This window comes from Geospiza fortis, unplaced genomic scaffold (assembly GCF_000277835.1).
Source record: "Geospiza fortis unplaced genomic scaffold, GeoFor_1.0 scaffold138, whole genome shotgun sequence".
Lineage (NCBI taxonomy): Eukaryota > Metazoa > Chordata > Aves > Passeriformes > Thraupidae > Geospiza > Geospiza fortis.
The window spans coordinates 10273962-10294543 of record NW_005054307.1 but is presented as its reverse complement, the minus strand read 5'-3'; the positions used below and the strand labels follow the sequence as shown (position 1 = coordinate 10294543).

General features: G+C 38.3%; 1 protein-coding gene across 1 annotated transcript in view; it reads right to left on the bottom strand.

The window, feature by feature from the left end:
• Positions 1 to 1941: 1941 nt before the first annotated feature.
• Positions 1942 to 20582, bottom strand: part of LOC102032929 (macrophage mannose receptor 1-like) — a 31935-nt gene continuing 13294 nt past the window's right edge. Inside the window, exons 16-31 of the mRNA XM_031066831.1 lie at positions 20463 to 20579; positions 19966 to 20001; positions 19708 to 19877; positions 18786 to 18853; positions 17068 to 17168; positions 15678 to 15820; positions 14658 to 14772; positions 13273 to 13421; positions 11658 to 11760; positions 10607 to 10839; positions 8979 to 9144; positions 7859 to 8011; positions 7497 to 7613; positions 5855 to 6022; positions 3886 to 3927; positions 1942 to 3515 (exon numbers count right to left, since the gene is read on the bottom strand). Coding sequence (XP_030922691.1) covers positions 3274 to 3515; positions 3886 to 3927; positions 5855 to 6022; positions 7497 to 7613; positions 7859 to 8011; positions 8979 to 9144; positions 10607 to 10839; positions 11658 to 11760; positions 13273 to 13421; positions 14658 to 14772; positions 15678 to 15820; positions 17068 to 17168; positions 18786 to 18853; positions 19708 to 19877; positions 19966 to 20001; positions 20463 to 20579 — 2123 coding nt within the window. The 3' untranslated portion in view covers positions 1942 to 3273. The remainder of the gene's footprint in view (positions 3516 to 3885; positions 3928 to 5854; positions 6023 to 7496; positions 7614 to 7858; positions 8012 to 8978; positions 9145 to 10606; positions 10840 to 11657; positions 11761 to 13272; positions 13422 to 14657; positions 14773 to 15677; positions 15821 to 17067; positions 17169 to 18785; positions 18854 to 19707; positions 19878 to 19965; positions 20002 to 20462; positions 20580 to 20582) is intronic.

Sequence of the window (20582 nt, the reverse complement as noted above, 5' to 3'; positions counted from 1 at the left end):
TCAACAGTTTCTTTTTAGACTCCTGTTTAGCCAGGGGCCTGAATCTAATAGGTACTGATACTGATATTAGCAAATTTTCTCTGTAAACTGGTATTCTTTTGGAGGAGGAGGATGCTCCATTCTTCTTTGTATATGTGTTGCCATGGCTCTATCACTGTCTGACCTTAGAGAAAGCTACAATGGTGAATTTTTCCACTGCTTTTTCCTTCCTTAAAGGCAGTTACTGCTTCTTGCATTATAGTAAGTTCAAGTAGAGAAACAATTACTTTTTCATCCATGTTTTAGGCTAGGGATATAATGAAAATAGGTGAGAAAAGGCAGGATATTCTCTCTAAAATACCATCCTAATATAGAGAAAGCAATGGCAAGCAACAGAGAAAGTAGGTGTCAACACCTTTGGAGGGGCATTTTACAAGTGCTATTTTGTTGCATGTGAGACCAAATCCGGAATCCATGTGGAAGCAGGACAAGTTGACAAATTGTGTTTCCCACATTTCTGTTTACAGCAGTGTAATGGTGAAGATTTCTAGGCCTGGTAGAAAGATTGCTTTTACCACTAAATTCTGTGTCCAAGCATTTGGTGAGTATCTCTTTCCTACCTCCACACAAGTCTGTAAACTAGGTACTGGACCTGTCTTGCCTGATGAGCATTCTTGGAGTTGGTCTATTAGCTAGGATTTGGTAGGAAATAGTGGCAAGGGCAGCTTTCCTTCAGAAATCTAGCTGCAGGAGACTAATTTGGAATTAAAAAAAAAAAAAAAGTAACCATGAAGTTTGAGAAGAAAATCCATCAAATTAGGATGTATGGAAAACTAAACTGTCTTGTAAATTGCTGTTTCACTGATAGGGAAGAAATGTAGATCATAAACTGTGTTTCTTAAAACAAGTTGTTCTGTTCGTTTGGGTTTTTCTCTAACAAGCTGTTATTATGAATAGAATGAAGTTCCTCTAAGAACAAGCAGGAAATTATTCACACAGCACATTCACTTTGTCACTCACAGAGTTCACTCACGGGCAATGATCAATATTGGTTGGACCAATATTCTGAAACTAATCCCAGCTGTACTCAGTTTCAAAGAGCTATACTGGCGCTCCAGATAATTCTCAGGAGATATCTGGATGGTTCCCTCAGAGGATCTTACTTTTCATCACCAGGCACCAGCCACTGCTGTCTCCAACACAGTCCATGACACACAATCCTCTTTCTGCTGATGCTTGTGGCCACTCAAAACTCCATACAGTCCCAGTGAACTCTGGGTTCAATTCTCACAAATGCAAAAGGACTGCTAAGGCTTATCAGTCCTTGGAAATTTTCACTAATTAAATTCTCATTAGGCATATTTCCTGGGTTTGGCCTATTGTTTTCTGGTAGCCACTTCTTTTTCCGAAATTATGCATCCTGTGGAACCAATTCAGACAAGCCAGACAGAAGGCTCCTTTATGGAAGGTGTTACAAGAGTGGATTAAATCTTTTTAATCTGCTCAGTGCTGCGAGGATATCAGCTGAAATGCCGTATCTACTGGTGCAGTGCACTGTCAGAAGGACCTACATACTGCAGCACAGACTGTAGAAGGAAACAGCAGAAGGGATGAGAGACCTGGAAGATGTAGCCAGTGAAAAGCAGAAGGAAGAGCTAGTGTTGCTATCAGCAAATATTGAGAGGAGATATGAAAGAGCTATCAATATATAAAATCTGTCTCAGAAACTACTAGTGCAGACCAGCTTAAATTACAACACTTTCATTAGACAAGTAAAACCTTCAAATGTTACAGATAGAGAAGCAATGAAACAGTTTCACAGATTGATAAGAAGCATTTAAGAACATGGTAGACTAGGAAAACTGGATGTTCATTTGTGTATAAAAATTTAAGAGCTCCATCCCTCCTTTCTCTTTTTTCTGTTATGATAAATTGTTCTGTTTAAGAAGAGACACACACTTGTACTTAGAATCAGCCTTTTAATTCCCATTTAGTAAACCAACGCAGAATAAAAACTTATTTACATGTTTTTCATACACACAAAATATTTTAACTTAAACACAATTAAAACCTGTCAAAAGATTAAAATATCAAAAAGTATCAAATTAAATAAGGACATCCACTGCGCTAAGAGCTTTGAGCCATTTGGCTGTTTGCATTTGGCATGAAAGACACTCGGAAAGTGAAAATTAAAAACACCTGTATGCAAACCTATTTCAAGGTTTATGAAGCCTGAGAATTATACCAGTAGACCAGTATAAGATGCAATGCCATAAGTTCCATCATGATGGAAGTCTAGAATGAGACTCAAAAGTTTAAAACAGACTTGCACAGGGAGAATTTGGTTAGAAATTAGAAAAGACTTTCTAAAGGTAAGTTTCATTAGGCTTTGACAAAATGGCCTAAAAATTTATGAAATCTACACTGGCATTGTAGATATCAAGAATACTTTTTATGTCAATGTTCAGGTGTGAATTAAGTATAATCTCTCTTTCCTTCCTGCCCTTTTGCAGCATCCTTTGAGATCCCTACTTGACTGTTTAAACTAGTTGACTGTTTATGATAAACCACTGTATTCACAATACATTCCCACCTCTCATCATAGTTGATCTTTCAATGCATACATTACAGAACTACAGCAGAAGAAATACAATTTACACTTTGCTTTTCATCAGTCATAAACAGAGGAGGAAATTTTGTTAATTCTGATATTATGGGCAACACAAAGAGTTTCTGTGGTACCCCATTAGCAAAGAGAAGACATGGACCCACAGCTCTGGAGCAGGTTGCCTGGCTGAGGCTAGGACCTGGTCTTGCTTCAAACAGGGATCTGCACCAGGCGAGCTTGGACATCCTGTCCAACCTGTGCAATTCTGCTACTCTGTGCTGGACATCAGCAGGACATTTTCAGGGTACCTACAAGTCTGGATAAACTTTTTGGAACATGCTAAGGACCATATTCTCACAACTGAATATGATGAACACAGTTCTTGTGCCTAAAGATGATGCTGGACATGCATGGCAGCTGGAGCTGCCTGAGTGTTGGCTGACACAACATAGCTCCAGGTCTGTGTGAAAGCTCAGCAACCCTCCCAGGTACTAAAGTTTGTGAGCAGATCTCTGTATCTGCCTGGCAAGTTTGCTTGTTCCTGCTAGTACGGAAAGCAAGAAGCACCCCATGCAAAATTAAATAGAATTTACACAGGAGAAAATTGCTTTCCTTTTCCTTAAGAATTCTTATGTATGCCAACACTTTAATTCTTTTCAAAATCAAGCCCAAGATTACTCTGCCTATTAAATTGTTGCCTGCTCATTTTCTTCAATATTGGTCACAAGACAATTTGATTCATGAGTTCCAATGTCGCCACGGTACATGGCATTGTCAAACCCAGCTGAAAACATTTGTCGATCACGTCTTCTTTTATAGAAACAATACAATGTGAGGCCAGTGCCAGCTAGCAGAAGGAAGACCAATACAAAAATCATCCCACCTAAACCACTTGATGATGAAGCAGCAGGAGCTTCATTTCTTGATGCTGTGGAAGACAAAACACAACAATTGCTACAAATGCCCAGAGAGTGCTGTTGCATACAACAAATATCTCCTTAAGCAAGCAACTGAGTTAAAAGAAAAGTACTGAACAATCATAATAGCAGTTAAAATTTGGCTCAATCTGTTCTAAGGAACATTATGTTGTACTACATATACAACTTGTAAGGAAAAAAAAAGAAGACATCCAGTTTGAGAGAAGTGCTCTCATTTTAAACAGATTTAAAATAAAATAATCATGACAGTTAAATGGGTATTCAAATGAAATTTTCTGGAGGAAATTCCACTTGTAAATAATGAATGCCTATAAACCTATTGATATTTCTGTTTATTTGGCTTAAAAGAAACCAACTTACCATTATTGACAGGTGAATCATGGGTTGGCTCAACTTCAGCAACTTCAAAATTTAAAAAAAGTATATTATACAGTTTGAAAGCAACAGTTCAATGAAATAAATACTGCATACATAATTTTTACTTTGTGTTCATAACAAATTTTAAATAATCATAGAATCATAGAATGGTTTGGGTTAGAAAGAGCTTTAAAGATCATTGAGTTCCAAGACCCCTGCCCTGGACAGTGACACCTTCTAGAGACCAAGTTTCTCACAAGCCCCTACCCAACCTGGCCTTGAACATTTCCAGGGCTGGGTATCCACAATTTCTCTGGACAACCTGTCCCAGTTGCTCACCACCTTCACATTAAAGAATTTCATCCTAATATATAATCTAAACATACTCATTTTTATTTTAAAGTCCCTTGTCTTGTCACTACATGCCCTTGAAAAAGTCCCTTCCCAGCTCTCTTGTGGGCCTCCTTAGGAACTGGAAAGTGCTATAAGGTCTTCCTGGACTCCACTCTGGATTAAACAACCCCAGATCTCTCAGCCTGTGCTCATATGGAAAGTGCTCCAGCCCTCAGATCATCTTTAAAGTCCTTCTCTGAACCAAGCTGAGTAGCCTATTTTAAAAGTAGCTTATTTCAAATGGTTTAAAAATAATCTTGTTGAGTTTTTCTTGTGCTGGGGGTCCCAGACCTGAACAATGTGAACATGAAAAATATATGAAAATGTATTTTGAAAAATGATGCTGAATCCATGAAATATACTTGCTAAAAACATTTGTAAAAGAAGAAAACCTCAAGACTAACAGTCGTCATTCATTGCTTTGAACACTTTTTATGTAAGGTAGATTGTGTTCAAAGTTTTTACTCTTCCACAGTGTAAAGCTTAACACTTCACACTAAAGAATTCCAATTTTTACACTTGCAAAAATGAAAAGCACAATTGTACTTCCCACTTTAGCTGTATTTTTAGACTGATTCCCTTTCCTCCCTCCATTGCTTGGGGGGTATGATTCAGTTAATTGCCTGCTGGACTGACTGGGTGGGCCCTAAAACGTTCATGGATGACTCCATTGCCAACCCACTAATGTGAAGATCCACGGGCAGAATTGGTCCCCACTACATCAATTACATTTGTGTGGTGGATCTGTTTGCCAATAGCGAATGTGGCCTATTCCACACTGTCTCCCAGCTGATGAGTGCAAACACAGCTGGATCTGTGCACATACATTGACCATGACAGCTGCATATGTGCAGATTTACGTCCTTTGTGGTTTATGCAGTGCTGCTGAGCACACAAGCAGGACTCGCCCCAGCCTGTGACACTCAGATTCCTCATCAGTTGTCATCTAAAACACCACAGGGCCACAAGTAACCATTATAAATGAAGCACACCATGCTGTTTGGTTGTCCTGACGTGTCTCACTGCACCCTTGTCAGCAGAGAAATTAATTGGGCCCCACTGCCCACCCTCTGATGCTCTCTTCCTGCTCATCCAGCAGATCCCAGCACAATTCACCATGGTAGTACTGTCCCCACCAGCAGCACCTACCTTCTCTCTGCAGGAGCTCAGTGACTTTGCACTGCTCCCCCTCAGCTTACCTATCAGGAGAGTATCTGCCTTTCTCCTCAGCACTCTCCAGTTTGATCATCTGTTCATCATCTACTGCTCCTTGCACTCTAACCATAACATCCATGAATCTTCCCTGTACTCTCAATAGATGATATGTCCTTCCCTACCCCAGGGCTCAGTAAATGCCCAGAAGTCAATGCTTTTAAACTGAGGGGAGGGAACAGTGACTCAGATTATTCTCCAACATTATTTCTCACCATTTTAAACAGAAATTACTCTTGGCTGTGATTCACATGCACATGCATCAGCATCAATGCATGAAGTGCATCCAGGGCCTAAACACTGATGGCCTGATGTACATCAACCACTGTTTTGAAAATAACCCAAAGCACAGAAATTCAAAACTTACTTTTGGGGATTTTGCATATAAAATTCTGGTCAACAGAGCAGTAATAGGTCCTCCAGGTTCCGCTTGAGACGTCCATGTCAACACAGTTTTCATCAAAAAGTACTGTAGGCTCTCCTTTCTCCCAGTTGACATACTCTACTGCACTTCTGTCCATCCATATCCATTCTCCTAAAATCAAATGTATTACCTAGTGAGTGAATGGAGTGGAGAATAACTCCTAGTCTACTGGTCACAATGACAGATCAGATCAGATCTGGGATTTTTTAATTCATTAGACTGGTATCACATAGCCCCTATTTCTCACTCTAAAGCACTTATTTCTCACTCTTTTAGCATCCAGCACTTTTCAGGTGGGAGTGTACCAAAAGCAAATGCTCACAAAGTTAACTTCATTAGTGTTCACAGCTGTCACTGATGTAAGGAAGACCTGTCCAGCTTGCCAGGGACCTTTAGCTGAAGCCTGCACCCAGGGCTGTGCCTGGGAACCTTAAGGAAAGCAGAGAACCTGTACAAGCCAGTACCAGCAGTGCCAGCATACAGAATGCTCAGGAGAGTTTATTTATGTGCATATTCACCATCAGCAAATAACTACTTTATTAGAGCTGGATTAATTAATTATTTTTGCAAATTGAATTAGCTCTTTATTAGAGCTGGATTAATTAATTATCTTTGCAAATTGAATTAGCTCTCTCTTTAATCATCTCATCTGCTGACTGTCATGCATCCCTCATCAATTAGGAATAATAGCTACCTTCCCTGCCTCTGTGTGTGCTTTTGTGGCAATGCATCCTGGTATATCCACCTGCCTCTGTGCCACTTTCTCTGTCCCTCCCCTGCAGCTGCACCTCACTCCTGCCCCTGCTTGCACAGCACTGTGGCACTGTAGGGGACAGGTCAGGAACAAGTCACTGCTTTTGTAGTGCTCATTTTCAGCTAGAACAGATCAGCCTGGCCCACCATTCCTGGTGGCGAGAGACACAGACTTAAGCAGAAGTTGGAGCCCAGTCTAGACTCACTCTGGAGGTTTACCCTCAAAGTCTGCCAAGAAAAACTGGATTCAGAATTATGATGATATAGAATACAGTACCAAATTTGCAGTTACAGCAGTTAAAAAAAAAAAAACAAAAACAAAAAACAAAGCCATTAAATATATTTGGATAAAAATGAAAGGTTCCACCAAAAATTTATGGAAAAAACACTGAAATTTAGATTAATAAATTTTTCTAGGCAGCTCATACGAGATGCTATGCCCTGTGTTGTCTAGAAATAAATTTAAATTTCATTTCGTTTAATGAAAAGACAACTTTTTGCTTAAAATACTACAGTGGTTAAATGTTAAGTAATTTGAGTTTAAAAAGGCAATAGGAAACATTTTTAGTCAACTACTGCAGTGCTAAGCTGAAACCTTTTACAAACAAATATACTCTAATTGCGACAAAGATACAGAAAACATAGACCTCTTGGTGGTTTATGTTTTACATGTTTTAGCAGAAAAGCTATTGAATGTTTATAAGGTTTTTTTCACTGATTATTTGTTAACTTAGCATATTTGTACTATTATTTTGTGTGTTAGTAGTGCTCAGTATTCACTCTCTTTACTTAATATCTATTTTCATCTCAGTATGCATTGTGAAATAATTACCATCAATATTTTTGAACAATCCTATCCAAAACTTTCTGAAGTCACTTGCAAGTGGAGACAAGTAAAGTAAGAGAAAATTCATTTCAGCTGAATCTTCTATGGAAACCAGAGAGGCACCTAAAAATATCAATTAAAGATTACATACAATTTCAGCAAGATTTTTCATTATAAATTAATTATCTCAGTAAAAAATCATTACATGTTCCATGATCAGCATTACCATATATTAAAAATGCTTGATAATAAATTTAAATTAGGTGTAGCTTATAATTGATACACACATTAAGTATTATCATTTGGTTCTGGATTAAGAAAACAAACACACAACCTGTAAAATATCCTAATTAAAAAAGGGCACTTACCCATTTGAATACACATCATGGAAGCATGAGGCCAGCTTTCCTCAGAAGTAGTGTGAACATAGTAACAGTGCCCACGGAAGGGAATCCAAGATCTGCCACGCTTTGGTTCAGGGCACTTCCCAGGAAGCTGAGGTGGCTCACTGGGGATTAACTCTATTAGGAAGATGCAGAGGTTCAGTGGAGGTTTAAAACCTAAGGGAAATATGTACTCCTGGACCACACATCAGCCCCACGAATATGACATTTATTCCAGGAAAAGGAATATCCCACAGACTTAATTAGTTATAAAGTATTGAATTAAGCTTGACAAACTAGTAATAAACTATCCTGGTTGGAGCTGGTTCTCCAGTCTGCTAAAGGACATTTACACCAGTCTAATTTTGCAATTGTTTTCAACATGCCAATTTTTACCTAAACTTTGTGAAACAGAATGAGGAATGAATCAGCATACATAAGGGATCTCAACACAACTCTGTGGCTTGTGTCTAGCCAGTTTCTAGAAAAGTCAGAGGAGTTGTCTGTACCTGCCCTTGTGCATCATACAGCCTAATCAATGTAAAAGCAGAATTTATAGCCTATTGCATCACCTGATTAAAGCCAAAACAGAGCTTAAACAAATATAAAATTTGCTGTGAATTATGTTGCAGAATATATAATTTGAAAATGTTTGAAAATTGCATGCAATATTTAAGCATTGAAGTATTTGAGCAGAAGCAACAAACTAATTGATTTGGCTCCTACACTGACAGAAGTTTCTTAACTCAATATTTCAAAAGATATTTTAAATGGGAAAGTATATCATTAATAGTTAGGCTTAAGTTGATTGATTCTGTAGTTCTTGACAAACACGGATGCAAAAAACCACTTTGGCATGTGGCATGAAATATTGCAGCTGTTTTTATGATGTGTGTGTGTTGACTGGCCTGAAAAGTGAAATGTCTGGAAATCACACACGACAGATTGGATCAGACTGGACCTACTCCTTAAAAAAAGTAAGAGTTTATCACAAGGCATACATTGTTTATCACAACCTTTGCATATGTGGAGAAACTAAATCCAAATAAAGACATTCACTCAAATCCCAACCTCCTGAATCACATTTGTCCAATTTGGAACTTACCATTGGATTGCTTACAGAGGGATGGAAATGTTTCATTGCAAGATGCTGTCTTCCAGAAACCATCCAAATCTAAATAGACACAGGCTTTGTTTTTATTCGGTTCTCCACTGCCCCAGTTAAGATACCTGCTCCTCCTTCTGTCTGACCATACATACTGGCCACCAGTCTGAAAGCAAATCACAATTATGATTATGTCACATACAAGAATTGGATTGGAAGAACATTAAGATCGTACTCGAACGCATGCAAAAATTGGGAAAAAAATGAGAATCATGGTTTCTTGCACAAGATTATGTAATGAATGTGTAAGAAACTGGTCCATACTCCCACTCTCCACAGCAGGTAGGGCCGTGGTCCTACAGATGTTTAGAATGCAGCCTACAATATTCAATTCACACAATTCATCTCATGCCCTAAGTGGGCAAAGGCTCTTGAGGTAATAAATGTGAATATACAGATGAAGATTTCATCAAATGAGTCCACATATACAGACACATCAAATAAAGATTGCAGAGAAACTATTCCTCTAACATAAGCTTGTCTAAGTATTTAGAAAACAAAGAGGAAAATCTGAAGTTTCACTGGAGAGAGAAAACTGATGAGGCTTTCCTTGGGGCTGGACCACAGAACTCTGCCACCCATATTAACTGGGCTTGTGGTAAGTTTGTGGGTCTTGCATGGGCCAGCTACCAGAGATGAGCTAAGCATGTATTTTGTCAGTGGATTTCACCAGTGTTTGCAGAGGATAACTGACATTACTCACACCATGGCTTCTGCTACCTCACCCTGTGCAGCCTAGATCCTTCCTACCATCGTGTTCTTTGTGCCATTTCCTTTCCTGTCTGCTTTGAGACCCTTGGCCAGTTTCATTCCAGATTCCTGCCAAATCCCAGTTCCCAAGTGCTCTCACTAAGGTGCAGCTCTGGCTCCTCTCACCTCAGCGCCTGTGCCCTATCTCAGACCCATGTCTCACCAAACTCTTGCTCTACCTCTCTCCACTTGATTTCTGCCCAGCTTCAATTCCAAAAATATCCAGCTACATTTTATTTGTCTGCATTCTTTTTTACACTCCTCTGTTGGTGCTTCCCATTTCAGACCTTTCCACTCTTAGCTGAGTTTGTTGGCAGTTTTACACAAGGCATCAGCTGCAGCTCCAAAAGCCAGGCTAAGGAGTCCTCACTGCCAGAGCCCTGCTCTTTCCACTATTGCCCAGCATGAGCTCTTGTACTGCTGGGCTGTGAATTAAAACAAAAACTTGAATTCACGAAGAAAGAACTATTTTTAACCTATCTTTTTGCTTTGGTGTGCTCCACAGCGTACCTTCAGAAAGCCCAGCTTCACCACAGGAGCATGTGGTAGACCGTGGATGAGTAAGTGAGAGCTTCATTGCTGCTTTTACCACTGAAGCCACTCAGGGCTGCCGCTACATCCTTGGTGGTCTTTGAAATGTGGGCTGTGGCAGTTCTTGTTTACACTATGGACAAACATCTAGATATGTAAGTCCCCTCAAGTGGAGGGAAGTCAGGAACCTCTGCAAGATTTTGATTCCCGTCACACATCTATGGATCTGACCAATAGTTCATCTAAGGTAATGCTATGACTGTCACAAGAAATTGGGTTGGACTCACTATGTTGCTGTTAAGGCCAATCCATACAGGCTCCCCGTGCTTTAATATTTGTAACCACAGGAAAGATTCGGCATAAGGATCCAGGATACTGGCCAGTTCTGCAGACTGGTCCCTGCAGTTCTTCTCTGCCTTTTCCCAGCTCATTTTGTAGTTGATGACTTCGTAGCGGTCATCACCATAATTGTTAAAGCCAAACACCGGCTCTGTGGGTTGGGAGTGCAGCAGTTTGGGGTCTGTAACAAGCAAAAGAACAACCAAAAATCTAACTTTATATTGGTTCAGACTTATAACACCAAGAGAAGATCTAGTATACTGGAATGAAGAGAAACTGCAATAAGAAATTAAAATATATCCAAAAATCCCTGCAGTGATGAAAGCCGCATGTTCATGTACTGTGACAAAATTTTCTAATACTTGTCAGAATGACTTTTTAGCATTAGCATCGTGCCCAGAAATACACCTTTTAAGCACAGACCTACCTAAATCATATTGTACCATATGTAGGGCATTAAAGGGAACAATTCCTTCAATTTTTCTATTATATTTTGGCATTTGTTGTATTTCTGACAAGGAACAAGGTATGATAAACACACCATGAGCAAGCAGAGGAATATGACTGCTACTGCTGAAATTGTCTGAGAAAGAATGTAAAGGAAATCAAGCAGGGTAGTTTTTAAAAAATAAAGAACTTCCCTTGTTTTTAGTATACCATTAAAAGTTCCAGTTTTGAAGATGTAAAGACAATTCACTCAGCCACCTTTGACTGCTAAAAGTAGTAAACTACATGATGATACATAGTTCTATTTTGTTGTTGTTGTTGTTGCTGTTGTTGTTATTTACTGGTCTAGTTTTTGAAATAGAAAAAAATTAAGATATTTTCTCCAAAGAAATAAAATGTGTGATCATCTTGTTAAAAAGGTCCATAATGCGTGTGATACTGTCATTAATTTCAGTTAGGTTACAGCAAAATTACAGGAAAGTAATTTTTAGCACCAGTTTGAAATTACCACAATAAATCAGGTCTACTAGAAAGTGGTGAAAGAAAACTTACCAGAACTTTTTTGGCAGATGTAACTTTTGCTTGCTTTACACCCTTGATCTTTCCATTTCCCTGCCTGTTCAATAGGGTTCTTCATCAAAAAGACACAATCATCCTACATGACAAGTGAGATTAACAAGAAAAAAGATGTGGGTAGGTAGGAAGCATTCCTACTTCTGGACACACAGACTCATGTATCACATACATGCACATACAGAGGAATAATATGAAGTTCATAAAACTCATACAACCAGTGGTCAGACACATTGTATGCCAATAGGCCTCTGCAACTCAGCCCTAGGAAAGTCTGCCCTTGGATGATGGAGGGAGTTGCAAAGCAGAGCATAGGGGCAGGAAGATGTGTCTGGGGCTACCTGGGTGTACAAAGCTCTGTGCATGGCCCTGAGTGTGTGTGCCTGTGTGTGGGTTCCCATGTGTGTGCTGGGGCTGGCCCACAGGTCTGCTGCTGTTTCCTGGAAGTTGTGGGGAGTTGCTCCTCAGCACTGAAGCTTACCTGGAGGGCTGAATGCCTCCTTCTGCCCCAGTTCAGGACTAGGAAGCAAAGTGGTCACCACAGTGCAGTAATGCAGAGGTAGATTGTCAGAAACAACCTTTTGTTGGAGAAACTCCCACACCCTTTCTGCTGTGCTTCGGACCCTTTACGTTCCTCCTCTCCTCCCACAGCATGAGAAGATGTGGCTTGGCCTCCTGCAGGGGGAGGCAGTAGCTGTCCCCCGCCTGCCTCAGTATAACCTCCAAACCCCCTTCTGGCACTAGCCCAGGTGTTGTCTGCAAGAGCCAGAAGTTGTATGTGCAGTGATTTCTGGAGGGGAATGGTCACAGCCTTCTGCAGAAAGCGCAGGCGTGTGAGATGGGGAAGCCCTGGAGATTCCAAAACCCTGCTGTAGCCTGATGGTAGCTGGACCTCAAAGAACCCTTTTCCATTTTAACTGAATGTGAAGCAATACCCTTAATGAAAAGAGAAAAACTTGGTAAAGCTAGCACAGGGGTATAGAAACAATACTATTGGGCAGTATTTACCTTGGCCATTTCACAATTACTGAGTAACACTATGTTCTGTCTTGCAATTACACACAAAAGGTATAGAGATGCCAGAAGTTTCAAAGCATAGCAAAAGGATTTTTTAAAATGAAGATTAAGGGAAGATAAAAATTAGAAAGGAAAACCCAGACTCCCTCTTTTGTGTATTTCATACAATGCATTTTTCTTGACAGGCCCAGTGCCAAGAAATGTCAATGCATGTAATTATCTGAGTATTTTCATCAAATCTAAAAAACACTCACTGCATCCCAAAATTATATCGTTTATGCTATGGTTAATTTGAATATCCTGATGAATCATGGTAAAGTGAGGGAAATTGCTCACATGTCTATTTTGCACAATTCTTCCAAACCTCTGTCTGGACTCATACAGAACCATGACAAGTACAGAAACTGAAACAAAGTGTGTATATACATCTTCCACACTGATACTCTGCTTTTAAAAAGCAATGAGACTAGTAAAAATCTTCATAAAGGAAAAGACAGAAATACAATAGTAGCTACATACATTTTGCTCATCTACCAAAGTTGTAATGTTTAAGTGACAAACAGAAATTGATGCTTACCATACTATAATAACTTCGGGAACCTTTTGCCCAATTTGTATAGTCTACTGGGCTTCCATCTGTCCACAGGTATGTGTGCTCCTGATTTATGTCATTCAGTCCAATCCAAGCATCAGTTGCAGCATTTTTTAAGAGGGACATAAGGAAAGCTGAAGGGAAAAAAAAGAAAAATTGCGTAAGGAAGGAAACTGAATGCACTCTTCCCTAATGCTACAGACTTTGGAGTGCCTGAAACCAGGATGATGAGTTCTCTCTTTAAAATAAGGTGCTAATCTCATGACAAAAATAAAATGTATATATATTAATGGATATTTAACATGAGTCATCTGAAGTTAAAATTGGAAAAAAGTGTATACAAATTCAAGGATGGGCAAATTTTAAATGAAACCGGAATTTATTTGTACACTCTTCTATGTTGTTCATCATCTGAGGAAGCATGGAAAATGTTCTCATATATTACAGAAATTAATATGAGTACACTAAGCCTTGGCACATAGAAATTGAGTCCACTGAGTGTGCACTCCCATTTCTTCTTTGGTTAATTCTTTTTTATCCCGACTTAAAAACTTAATTTCTAAACAGGGATAACACAAAATAAACCTTACTTAGTAACCAAGTACGTATGAAGCAAGTATGTAGGAATTTGTGAAGTACCAGATGCTGCTCTCCTTAATTCCTACCAAGACTGACTTTCCACTGAAACAATCTCCTTCCTCTGCTACAAAAAAGAAATTTAAACCACTAGCACTGATGGAGTGAGGTAGGAGATCCATGTGCATCCCTCAGGACCTGAGGCAGTGCATGTCCCAGGCAAACACGAGGTCTTTTAAAATGTTTGCAACATGCTGAACAGCAAGAGCAGCAGGTGCTGAGGTGCAGCAGAACAAGGGGAACAGGGAGGAAGCTGGAACTTCAGCACTGGAGTCTTCTTCTCCCTGAGGATGTGTCCTCCACTGACACCCGCAGCATCTGGCTCAGCAGCTACGTGCCCAGTGATTTAGGTTTGGATATTACTCCTTTTGTGTGCTATTTGGGCATAGAATCATAGATTGACCAGAGATGGATGTCATCTCAAGGATCAGCTAGTTTCTTAAAAAAAACCAAATAAGTAAACATTTAATTATATGACAAGCCCTCTAATAAAAAAAAATAATATTTCAGCAGTATGTCCTATATTAACCACCAAACTATGATTTTAAGATTTAATCAAGACACGAAAACCTGTGCAAGCATTTTTCCAAAGGTGTAATTTCTCATTCAGCATAAATTTGTATTGATGTGGAATAAATAACTGCATATATGGCAGAAGCTCTAACATATTTTAAAATCTTTTTATCAGAAATTACATGATGTGTCATCATTGTCAAAACATTGGTACATTATACCTTGCTCTTCCTTTTTTGATATAGTAGCCAGATTTCCTCCAAGATCAATGCAGTTGTTTCGTGCAGCATGCCATGTCAATGTATCATTTTCATTAAATCCAAAGACTTTAAAACACTGAAAAAGAGAAGTGTGCCAAATCTGAATCTAGATGCTGTTTTGATTTCTGATGAAAAAATCTCTGTTTATAGCAAACAAAATAAACTGGCTATTTTATGTAAAAGGGGAGGTGAGCTAATTTAACAGTACTTTCTAGCTTGTTTTTAGGTTTAAATGACAGAGAAGACCTGTACTAGAAAATGAGTATAAAGCCCAATATTTTGGCATATATTTAAAAGAAGGGCTATGTCGGTCTACTGATCTCAGCAGAAATTGCATTAAACCTTCTGAGCATAATTCTGAGATGTGATGGTGAGAGGAATGCTGAAGAAGACCTCAGAAAACAAAAAAGGATAAGATGTACTATTGAAGCAAAATATCTCATCTTCTGTTGCCCTATTTGTCAAAGAGGATTTGGTTCTCACAGGAAAATCACATAGAGAAAATTATTCTGACATTGTAAAGAAAGCCATGAATTTATCATTTCTTGTAATATGATCTTATGAGGTTTAAATCATTAGACAGCTTTGTCAGAGTCAAGCAACCCAAATGTTCTACCTAAAGCATGTAACTGAAAAGTTAAGTAGTTAATTTGTGAAAAATAAACACTAAGGGAAGAGGTAAGGGAAGTGACTTTGATGGTCCTCTTCCAGGAGGTGAGGAAGAGAGAGAGATTTTAGCTTGAGAGAGCACCATGAAGTGGAAGACACTGAGTTTGTGACTTTTCCCCAGGACTGAGAGAGAGAAGGGAACAGAAGACAACAGCCAGTGGATCTCAAACAAAGGATCTCTATCAAACTGAAATATTTTTGCTCAAGCAAATTTGTGATAACTAAAAACCCTGCTACAATTGAAAAATTGATTCAAAGATTTTTTCATTCTGCTGTTTTAAAAATAGAATATATTGGCATTTCACACTGCACCTTGTTATCAAAGAGGAGCCAGTCTTCCATACACCCACCCTTTGGCGGTGGTGAGGTGGGAACAACAGTCGGACGAACAGTGTTGTTAAGCCTTTCACAGATGAATAACTCAACACTGCCGCAGTTGATATCATTCCATGTACCTGAAAGCAAATTAGAATTAGAACGAAGCAAAAGGCAAACAAGACTGAAATAAAAAGTGTCCTTTCCTAAAGAAAATCTATTGCAGGAAGTAAAACTGGTTACAGCATTTGTATTTCTCTCCCCCAGGAATGATAAGTTAGTGTATGTCTGTTTCTTCAAAATATTCATGTTTCCAGCAAAATTTAGAATATAAATAATTTGTCTAGAAACAGAGATATTTCAATATTTCAAAACCATTGCATTGACAGAGGGGATTTTTAGTTCAGATAGTTAAATCTTTTGAGACCTGTAAAGTCTCTGGAATTGCTCTGTCTATATAAGGCACTCAGTCCTAGGTACCTTCCTACCTGAGCTTCTCACAGTCTTTGAGTTGTCTAGTATATTTTCTGCCTATTGGAGTGTGATTCAAGATAATAATATTAACATCATCATCCCCATTTTACAGATCAGGAAAGAATAAGAAAATGACATATGTTTAATGGGCTGCAGACATTTACAAGTAACTACCTACAGCACAATTTTTCACACCTAATGTTTAATGTAGATATTGTCATTTTAATTCAGAGAAGTTAAGGAAATGACTTATCTGAAAGAAGGTTTTCAAAACAGGACATAATGTTTACTCCCTAAAAGTGTCCATATCCTTCCATTCACCTCTAAGAGAGCCTAGGAAATCACCTCAGCTATAGATTTTGAGACTAGCAATATTTAAAAGTAGAAGAGATTTACTGATCCAAAAAAAAGACTAATTTCTTGGCTAGTATAAGCACAATTGCCTCCAGTTCTCTGTATTAATGGATATTAAAGAATATTTTCTTTTCATTTAAATATTGTATAACATTGCTTAATAATAATCCAAGCCATGGCCAAACCCTAAGTTATTAGGAACTGCAGAAATGAAAGCAGATAGCTAATATCCTGGGGAAGTGGGCTCCTAAAAATAAAATGGACAGAGGTTAGAGGAAAAAAAATGCTGACTATCTCTGCCAATTGTCTGATGCTTACTTGATTTATTCATTAACTTAGAAATTTTCTTATGAAATTGCAGGTGTAATTCAATGTGTTAGCTACATAGAATTCAATTTTTTAAAAGTACATAAATAAGAGACTACAATTCATTTTCCTTTGCTTTTTGAACATTATGAAACATTACTCTGCTCAGTATGATAACCCACCCATTCTTGCCCACGCAGCCCTCCCAGGCCTAAGGCACATTCTGCAGATTGAATGTTGTTACAGCACCCACCTGTATGCGTATACATGACCACACAGTTTTCATCATTATTTGCAAAATTGGGTTCGTTTGGAGCCCAGGCAACATAGTTCACTGATGTTCCATCCATCCACCTGAAAGAAGTAATTTGAGGGAATTATAATTCTAAATTGAATTAGTTAATATTTCTTTGCAAAGGATACATTTGAGTTTTGTATTTTCCTGCATCATAGCTTACAAACATATGTTTTTCTCGGTTAAAAGGAAACTAAGACCTTCCACTTGGAATTTGTGAAAAATATTTTCATATCAACTGCCTGCCTACATTGTTGACTCAGACCAGGTCTGAACAAACCATCTTTACTGATGGCTCCAGCTTGTCTTGGTCTCTGAGCACTGATAGAGTGCTGGAAATGCACCAGTCTAGGACTGAACCTGGATTTCTCTGGAGCACAGGAACAGACACTTGAGCTTATTCTAGCAATTTCCTGGGTCAAAAGCAATAGTATAAGAAAGGGTCTTGAACCATATACTGGGAACCACTTGGAACCATTTTGTTAAACATAGGAAATCTTTCATGTTATTTACCTGTTTGGTATTTTTCCCCCAAATATGCATCAATTGTTTCCTAGCTTGGTGATTTATAAATTTATTTTCAAAAAGTAGCCAAGAAAAAAGTGAAAAGGCCTCAGTGTGCTGGAAGTCAAGTGATGAATCAGATGAGACTGACAATCTTCAGGCAATAATACCTCTAGGACAATTCAATGTTTTTCCAATTTTGGAGACTAAGTATATGCATGTTTTGGAAGTAAATTACAGATTAGGAGTCCATCAGGATGCCTAGCTGCTTGCAAACCTCCTGAGTCAAATTAGAAAAACCAGTGCACAATAAACCAGGAGAAAGTATACAAAGCAAATAGTGGCACCTTCATCCAACAGGGAATAGAATGAAACTAGTGAGGGAACAAGGGAGGACTGGGAAAACAACAATCATCTGAGCAGTGAATGTGATGTAGAAAGCAGAATCTCCAGGAGCTGAGACTACACAGAGTCTCTGTGGTTTGTGGCCAACAAAGGAAACCTGTGACGACAGAAGAAAGACTAAAATGAAGAGGCTGAGACTCATCTGACCAAGCTTTGAATCACAGAATAATGCACTAGAAAAAGTTGCAGTGGGAGAGAAGAATGCCACAGGAGACATGTCTGCAACACATCCAAGACTCCAGGGGATGTTTAAGATAATTCCAGGGCACTTTGTTTCCAAAAACTTCTGTAGAAGAGTAACAACTCCATGTCATGTGAGGCTGTCCTGCCTTGAACTCTGAGAGTACAACTATCTCTGGGATTGATATTTCACCTCTAAAAACCACTTAGATGCCTCTCACTGCAGGTTTCTAGGGTTTTTTTCTTTGATCAATTCAACATTAAGTAATGCCTACAAGTACTGTCTGGAATATGCTGAAGACCTCCAACCAAAGAAAAGAGGCTGATGCCTCACTTACTGCGATAAAAAATCTCAGCCTCAGAACACAAAAGCAGGGTAAAGATCAAAAAGAGGTAGAAATAGATAGTGGAAATATGATGGGCGAAGTGCTTTGCTGAGGAGCAGAATCCCATTTTAAAACTTTATGTGAGGACATAAACCTATCTACAGGTTGTGTTTGTCATTGGATTTTAACTGTCTCCTAGAGCCAACCATGTCAAATGTGAATACATTATGAGTCTGACAAAATTAATTTGGTTTTACTTACTGGAATGTTCTGTCAAGGCTCACACTTAGGCCAATGTAGAAGTTGTTCCCCCAGTCTTTATAGAAAATCTAAAACAAACAAACAAATTTACTCAGCTGTAATAAAAAAGATTTCAAATAATTTTTTTTAAAAGTTCCAAAAACGCTGTAGTTTCTGTTGCTCAATTGCATAGTATGTAATGTGCAGGAAGTTGCTAGAATTATGTGCCCAAACTGCAAAATGCAAAATTTTCCTCCAATTTTCAGAATATAGCTATGGGAAAGGAAAAAAACCCTAACACAAAAACAAAGACAACCAAATAAAAGGTGCAAATTATCTGAAAAGGAAATGGAGAATAAAAGCTGTGTTAAAAAGGCAAGACTGACCTCTTAAGCAGGCTCATAACAATATTTTTGAGAATTTCAGGAAAACATTGTGAGAATTTGCTGAAAGACTCCCAGTTAATCATGGGGGTTTGTACTTAGTCATGTGGAGGAAAGAATGTAATAAAATTTGATTTTATTTTATTCCAAAACTGTATATCATCACCAGGCCATTCCTTTGCTATAAGACAATATCCTAACTTAAACCTTTTGCTGCAAATATGAGATCTACTTTGACAAAGAGCTTTTCTTGAATTCTGTGAAAAGAATGAGTTAGAAAAAGACATAATTAGTAATTGCAGCTTTCAGCTAAACAGAGCAAAGTCTTTGAAAGTTGCACCCTGAGAGCATTCTTGAAAGGAAGCTGAGAATTTGTCCATGTATAGCAAGTTATTAAAATAATTATTATAATAAAGCTTTTAAGTAGATAAGCCAATGAAAGGATGAAAGGTGGAACTGATTTTTTTTTTATGATGGTGATCACTTTCTACAAACCAGCCAAAAAAATGTGCCTCAGTTCACAGAAAATGGTGCATTTTTCAAACAGACATGTTTCTTACATATTTCCAAAGAAAATTTTTTTCAGTTTCACTCTCAATGACAACAAGGTCACCACCATTCTTCTTGCAAAAGCCTCTGGCTCTTTCCATAGACATTGCTTCTTTGCTGAAGTAGTATTCTTTGTGTTTGTATATTATCCAGTCATCTTCACCAACAACATATTCATAACCTGCAAATCAAAACATTAATTACCTGTAATAGAAATAATCTTCATTACATGTTAATTAATTTTTTTTCATTGGATGCACAAGACTTACTGAATGTTGAATTAGGCTCTGGTTTCGGTGAGGTTCCTGCAATATAAATCAATATTTGAGTATACATTATGTTTCTCAGCTCTCTCTCAATTATATTTACATAGTAGTCAGCATTTTAATTACAAATAATAATCTTAAGGTTTACTCAGTATATACTTATTTTTGTCACAGAATTTCTCAGAATATCTGAAAAAAAGGGCTACATTCAGCAAACAGCATGTTAGAGCTCGTCATAAGTTAAGCTTACAGAAACTGCCCAACTTTAGGCTGTTGTGTTTCTCTTCCCCAATATACTGCCTATACCTGCCAAACCTGCCTGTGTATTTCATGGACTAATTAATCTGCTTAATAGTGCCTTTTCTGAAATTATATGTATATACTGTTTTATTGTGATTGATGGCACAGCTGTGTCTAACACATGCAGACAATGTGATCTGACCTGAGAAGGATGTTCTTATCTACCTCAAAAAGTTGCTAAAGAGAGAAAGTTGTTTTACCTTTTTTAATTTGGCAAACAAAGTCCAGCATGTGTTCACAAAATAAATCATTCCAGTTCATATTGAGATAGCCAGTAAACACGCCACATTTTTCATTCCCATCATAATTGTTTGGTTCTC